We start from the raw sequence: 7,422 nt of genomic DNA on the forward strand, positions 1-7,422 counted from the left end.
GACTTATTTTGTAAAGATGTGTTACTTTTGCAACATGTAAAATATTGGGATTTATCATGTATATGGCCAGTGGGGTAATGTAATTGAGTGTACCAACATTTAATCCTTCTGTGTATTTAAGTGACATGTGGCAAATTATGTTAACAATGTGGTTTTTGTTATTATAGTACGTGTTAAAATGTATTTAAATTTGTATGTGAGTGTTATGGCGTGGGTGGTTAATTATCAATTGTTGGTGTATATTAGTTCTCATTGGACAGTGGGGAGTTGAGTGAGGAATTACCAGAACCAGTCGACGTATAGTTCCATACGTCGACTGAATAACCTGAACCAGTCGACGTGTAGCATCCCACACGTCGACCGGTATCCTGTCAAGTCTTTTCACTGTACATGTTCCAAACCAGTCGACGTGTAGCTTCCCACACGTCGACCGGTATCATAGCAGTGAGCTATGTCACTATTCATAACCCAAACCAGTTATCGTGTAATGAGCACACGTCGACTGGTTCTTCCACCTATAAAAATTTTCTTTGGTTTCCCTAATTACACTTTGACACTCAATTGATGTTGCGAGTAATTATTTTATGACCCAATAAAATTTAATAATTATATTTTAACCACATAAAAGACTATATTAACCAGGAACCTTATCTTAATTATTTTATACTGCGAGTTATTGACCATTATACCCTTGGAGTCTTAAACCAATGGAATTGTGACAAATGACCGTTTCGTCCTTGATGGACTTTAATATATTAATTTAACGTGAAAGAACCGTATAACCCTTGGATGATTTTGAGTCGGGTCAGGACTTGATTAATGATTCGGATCCAGTGGATCTGGGTCGTTACATTATATATACAATTATAATATTATATATAATATATACCATTAAATATTAGTTATACTATATTTGCATTTTCAATCAACCTTCAAACCCACATGAATATGAGTCGTCTTTGAAATTTACCTGCTATTATTATTATTATTGAGAATTATATTGTGCATTCATTTATTTAATTTTTATTAAATTTTATTTTATATAGATTTGTTAAATGGAGTCATCTTCTACAAAACAGGAATAATGCCTAAATGTTTTTTTTTTTTTTTTTAAATTAGTTTTTTCTAATAAGATATTCTTATATTATAAGCTGTTAACTTACAATTTATTCCTTTCATGTGACTATTGTGGACTTGACAAGTATTGTGACATTATTCTGGAATTGTTTAGCCATACTTTTATAGACTAAACGATTTTCTATTTAATAAAAGCCTGCATTCAAAACCTTTTTCTTTTTCTTTTTCTCTAAGAAAAAAAGTCAAATAAACTGTTAAAATATTATGCAGAAAAACAATAATTAAAAAAAAAAAAAAAAATTATCAAGACTGATTGATAAAGCAGATTTTTAAATAACCTAAGGAATATTTTTAGTAATTTCTATTTCAGATCTCCTTCGGCATCTTGTGATTGGGGGATTTTTTGGGCAAAATAATAGAAAGGGGGTTTGGTGCAAAATCCAAATAGAAAGGAAGCTTTTCATGTTGTTCACCCTATGAAATAGGTAACATGCATATATATATCTATATGTGAACCACGAATATCATAGATATTTTTCCAGCCGCCTTAGACGACAATTCTTCTTATCTTTCAAACTACAGCTTCTAACACACGGCCAATCCAGCTTCTAATAAATATGTAAAATTGACAGAACTATAGATAAATGAGGTATTATGTCACAAAACATTATCGATTGATCGTCTAATTTTATTTAAACTTTCACCATCCTAACCAAAATTTAGGAGAGAAAATCATCCAAACATGTATGGTGTCCTGTTTTTGTTGCTAATTCCATTTCTTGATCTCACTCGATTCTGCACTTCCACTGACACCAAATCCCTAAACCAATCTATCAGAGACAACCATGGAGACAAATTAGTCTCTAGCGGAGAATTCTTCACGCTTGGGTTCTTCAGTCCCGGCAATTCCAACAAACGATACATCGGAATTTGGTACAATAAAGTTCAAGAACAAACTATTGTTTGTGTTGCAAATAGAGAGAATCCGATCAATGACACCTCCGGAGTTCTCTCCATTGATAAAACTGGAAACCTGGTTATACATAATGGAAATGATAGCTTCCCCCTCTGGTCGACGAATGTCTCGGTGGCAGCTCCTGCCAGCACTTGTTCAGCTCAACTTTTGGATTCAGGGAATTTGGTTTTGCTTCAGGGTGACGATGGCAAAGCATGGCAAGGCTTTGATTATCCAACAGATACTATGCTTCCTTCCATGAAAATCGGGATGAACCGGAGGACAGGTCTGAACCGGTTCCTAACAGCCTGGAAGTCACCTGATGACCCGGGAATTGGAGAGTGTTCTTACAAGATGGACCTTAGTGGGTCCCCACAAATGTTCTTGTCCAAGGGTTCTGTTCGATTATGGCGAACCGGTCCATGGAATGGGTTTAAATGGAGTGGTGTTCCGAAGATGCCATCTAATTTCATCTTTAATTTCAGTTTTATTGACAATCATGATGAGGTCTACGCCCTTCACACTTTACTTAATACCTCAATTTTCTCAAGATTGGTCGTGAACGAGTCCGGTATTGTGCAAAGGCTTACGTGGTTCGAGGGAGACTGTAGATGGGTCGAGTTCTGGTCGGCACCCAAGGATCGGTGCGATTCTTATGATACATGTGGTTCATATGGTAATTGTAACCTAAGTGACGACGAGAAGTTCAAATGTACATGCTTACCTGGTTTTGAGCCCAAGGTGGCACTTGATTGGTCCTTGAGGGATGCGTCAGGCGGGTGCGTGAGGAAGCGCGAGGGACAAGTTTGTGGAAATGGAGAGGGGTTTGTGCCGATGACACATTCTAGCATTCCCTACACATCGGTGACACGTGTGAATATGAGTTTGAGCTTGAAAGAGTGCAAGGAGGTGTGCTTAAAGAATTGTTCTTGTAGTGGTTACATGAGTGCAAACATAAGCGGAGGAGGGAGTGGGTGTGTCACTTGGCATGGTGAATTGATGGATACAAGAGTGTTTTCAAATGGGGGTCAAGATATATACATTCGAGTTGATGCAGTTGAATTAGGTATGCAATCAATCTTTCCATGCTCATATTATTTGCTATTCTTCAATTAAGATAAGGTTAAAATAATAAAAATCCACTTATACTATCTTAAAACAATCATATAAACCTTCACATTTGAAAAAAAAAAAAAAAAAAAAAAACCTACTTAAAAATTTCATTAATTTTAAAAAATCTATCATATCACCCCATTCCATTTATTTAGATATTGGACTTGATTTGGGGGTTTAAAAAGGCAGGGGTTACAAGGGCATCCTTGTCATATATTATTTTAAAAGTTGGCATATGATAGGCACGTGTTAGTGTCCGGTTACCATTTGACGGCAAACAAAAGGTTGAGGGTGATATGATAGATTTTTAAAAAGTAATGAAGTTTTTAGATATTTTTCTTAGTACATAGGATTATAAGGTTATATGACTAATTGTGAATAGTATAAGAGGGATTTATGATTTTAAATATGGAAGTCAATTTTGTCATTTCATATGTCAGTTAACAATTTGTTAGTATAAGAGGTTATCTGACTGTTTTAGAATAGTAATAGTTGATTTTAAATGAATTGGAACCTATTTCTAATTAAATTGAACTTAAAATTCATTAGTATGTTTGCACCATGATCAAGTAGTTAGAGTTTATTTATTTATTATTATTTAAAATAAATAAAATTCTTTTGTAATATCAACAGGGATAGTTTCTGTATAAAATCCCTAATGATTTCTTCTTTGCAGCTCAATATTCCAAGTCAAAAGGCAATCATGGCAAGAAGTTGAATGTGGCCATTATGGTAGTGTCAGTCGCTGTAGTATCATTTCTCATAATCTTCTTGGCATATTGGTTTGTAATGAAGAAGAGTAAAGGTAAACAGATTATTCTTCTTTGCAGCTCGGTACTGTGTAAAACGCAACAAACATACCATCAAGAGCTACAACCCATTGTTACTTTCTCACTTTTCAAAATAAAAAGTCCAATGTTCAAGACAATTAAGGGCCAATGCCTATGTGTGACTTTCTTGGCAGTACAAAATAAAATAAAATATACTTGAGCCACTTGATTGTGTTTTTGACCGATTTGGCAACGAAAACATGAAGCAGAAATCGTTGCTTAATAGGCCCCAGATCGTTTCATAGCTGGATCACTCAGTCCCTTCATTACGAATATTGAGCCTGATATATTTACTGTATAATTCATTGACAGGAAAAAGGGGAATGGGAAACTTGTCATTTAGCGAAAATGAGCTTGTTGAAAGTGAAACAAGTACAGATTTACCATTCTTTGATCTGAGCACCATTGTAGCTGCCACAGACAATTTCTCTTCTGCTAACAGGCTTGGACAAGGTGGTTTTGGCACAGTTTATAAGGTACATAATAGTTGTCTCAAAATTGCGTAGCTAGCTTCATCCAATTGTGTTTGAAGTAAAGCAAATTTAACTTTATGTTCAAGGTACGATTGGCTTCAATAGGCTGAGAGTAAACTTGTACAAAATTGTCATTATCAGAAAATTAATTTAATCAATTTCAGGGCCGGCTACATAATGGACAAGAAATAGCTGTGAAAAGACTATCAAAAAATTCGGGGCAAGGGATAAAGGAATTTAAGAATGAAGTTATGCTGATTGCGAAACTCCAGCACAGGAATCTCGTTAAACTTGTAGGATGCTGCATTCAACAAGAGGAGAAAATGGTAATCTATGAATACTTGCCAAACAAAAGCTTGGACTTGTTTATCTTTGGTACATATGTGTTTTTTCTACAACTTTCATTTGGCTCATCTTTTAGGATGCTACATTCAACAAGAGGAGAAAATGTTAATCTATATATATATGTACTTTTCAGAGTTTTTTACACATTAATTTGGCAATTTATGATGAATGATTTGACAATTTTTAATTTCATGGAATCAGATGAAGCTAAAAGGTCATCAATGGGCTGGGAAAAACTGTTTGATATCATTTTAGGAATTGCTCGAGGAATGTTATATCTTCATCAAGATTCAAGATTACGAATCATCCACAGGGATCTAAAAGCCAGCAATGTTTTACTAGATGCTGCAATGAACCCAAAAATATCAGATTTTGGAATGGCTAGAATTTTTGGAGGGGACCAAATTGAAGCAAATACCAATAGAGTGGTTGGAACATAGTAAGTAGTACATGCATTTATGTAATGAAGAGGAAGATTTACAGAATAAAACATAAGTAAAATTTTCATATGTTATGTCTGCAGTGGTTATATGTCACCCGAGTATGCAATGGAAGGATTATTTTCAATAAAATCTGATGTTTTCAGTTTTGGGGTCGTAGTATTAGAGATCATTTGTGGCAGGAAGAACAGCAGTTATAATCAAGAGAACTTTCAGAATCTAATTGGACATGTAAGTAAAATGCAAGTCATAGATTTTAGATTAATAACATACAATATTGTTGCTTAATTGTTGGCCTTCAGATTTTGTTTTGAACTGTTTCAGGTTTGGGACCTTTGGGGAAAAGGAGAATCCTTGGACATAGCTAATTCATCGTTAGGTGAGTCATATCAAACTCATCAAGTTCTAAGATGCATTCACATTGCGCTTTTGTGTGTGCAAGAACACGCCACTGATCGGCCAACCATGTCAGCAGTTGTTGTTATGTTGTGCAATGAAACTTCTCTTCCTCTACCTAAACAGCCTGCATTTATTTCTAGAAGACCCAATAATGGTCCAGACTCATCATCGGCTGATGTTGGAGCTTGTTCCATAAATGATATTACAGATACTATGGTTGAGGGTCGCTGAAAGCTTCAACTTTCACATATTGTACCTTAGTCTGCCATTACTAGTAGTACCATACATGCTGACTAACATTATATTTCCCTATGACTTTTGGACGTTAGCTCAATATCTCGAAATGTTGTGTTGTGGTATTATTTTGTTTATTAGTAACAATTTCATACAAGCATTTAGTGTATTTTTTCACAGCTGACTAGCCTCATACAAGCTAAAGTAAATTCCTGCAATTAGGGGTGGAACTAGGGTGGGCCTTATAACCCGAGCAACCCATGTCTTGCCTGAAAGGGATTTGGGTAAAGATTTTACTAACCCGATCAACCCTAGTAATTTGAAACAAGAAAAAATTATAACATATATATTTTTATGACATTATTCATACAACATATTGTTGGGCTCCTAAAAACTGTGGTCCTTTCCAAATGCGCAAAGGAGCATGAATGTCGGGCTTTCCAGGAACTATTGTCGTTCTAAAGTGAATATCCGAACAATTATCCAGTAGGAGATTGCAAGAATCAGACGATTGTATGAAGGACTGGAATTACCACATTCGGAGGTTCTTTTTGCCTTGGAAAAGAACTTCTGGACTGATCTATGGCTAGTGGAAAGGAAAATGGTATTGAAAGTGCAGGACTTCAAAGTAAGGCGTTAGAAAGTAAGAAAAATAACTGCAGGACTTAAATTAAACATATTGAAGGTGCATTACATGAATATAAAGATACATGAATGTAAAGAAATTGAAGTGCTGTTGGGCTGTGTGATTTGAACAGGATTTTCAAACTAACTCTAAGTGCTTTATTTATAGAGCTTTCCATGCATGCAACAACTTGATATGGCAACTCCAACGATTTTCACGTGGCCAGAATTTGGACTGCCAAGTGCCCCATGATCTCTTGGTAGTTGTAACTTCTTCCTTCCATCTTCTCCCTCCTCTGTCGCAAACTTCAGCCATGTTCTCTTTTAGTCTTCTATGAACTTGTGTTGTAGATAGTTTTAAAGTGAATTCCCACTTGTCCTCTTTATCAATTGACAGATGTTCCGCGTCTCTGTTCTTCTTCCTCATGTTGTCGACTTCTTTCCTTAATTTCAGACATGATTTTATCAGCTTTAGCCTTGTCATCCATGATCCTTGATAAATTCCCTCGGTTAGTGGTTGTTCCCCTATGAAATTCCACCACTTTCAACCGATATATTATTGTTTGGCCAAGTGTCCCATGATTTCTAGTAATCTTCCCCTTTTGTAGAACCTTCCTTTCATGGCGTCGTGGTCTCTGATTTTCATTAACTTCCTTATCGTGGGTAATATTTCATATATATATAATTATATATAATTGCCCACGTTTGGTAACTTCCCTTCCTTCAGACTTTCCTGTTTGATCTTGGCTTTTATGGCGTCATGGCCCTAGGATTTTAGGATTTCTTCAACGTGGGTTGTATTTCAGTGTATATATATATATCCAGAAATATACATGCCTTTCTAAACCGTTACCCACTTGCCTCTTCTTCAGCAAACACAGTTGACTTAATGAAATAAATGTTGAAGCCTCCTAAAAATAGGAGAGAATTCA

General features: G+C 35.6%; 1 protein-coding gene across 4 annotated transcripts; it reads left to right on the forward strand.

Moving 5' to 3' along the window:
• The first annotated feature begins 1,612 nt into the window (after positions 1–1,612).
• On the forward strand, positions 1,613–6,045 carry LOC132282963 (G-type lectin S-receptor-like serine/threonine-protein kinase At1g11410). Of its 4 annotated transcripts, none has more exons than XM_059785064.1 (7): positions 1,613–3,098; positions 3,822–3,950; positions 4,288–4,451; positions 4,613–4,823; positions 4,995–5,232; positions 5,380–5,464; positions 5,536–5,666. In XM_059785064.1, the coding sequence occupies exons 1-7, from the start codon at positions 1,820–1,822 to the stop codon at positions 5,545–5,547; spliced, it is 2,118 nt and encodes a 705-aa protein (XP_059641047.1). In that variant the 5' UTR covers positions 1,613–1,819; the 3' UTR covers positions 5,548–5,666. The 4 variants fall into 4 exon arrangements, with proteins under 4 accessions (XP_059641047.1, XP_059640902.1, XP_059640973.1 ...); XM_059784919.1 differs by having other exon boundaries at positions 1,614–3,098; positions 5,558–6,045; XM_059784990.1 differs by having other exon boundaries at positions 1,618–3,098; positions 5,317–5,464.
• The last annotated feature ends 1,377 nt before the right edge of the window (positions 6,046–7,422 follow it).

Source organism: Cornus florida, unplaced genomic scaffold (genome assembly GCF_030987335.1).
Source record: "Cornus florida cultivar Cherokee Brave unplaced genomic scaffold, ASM3098733v1 CherokeeBrave_3.0.0_Hap2_Chr01, whole genome shotgun sequence".
Lineage (NCBI taxonomy): Eukaryota > Viridiplantae > Streptophyta > Magnoliopsida > Cornales > Cornaceae > Cornus > Cornus florida.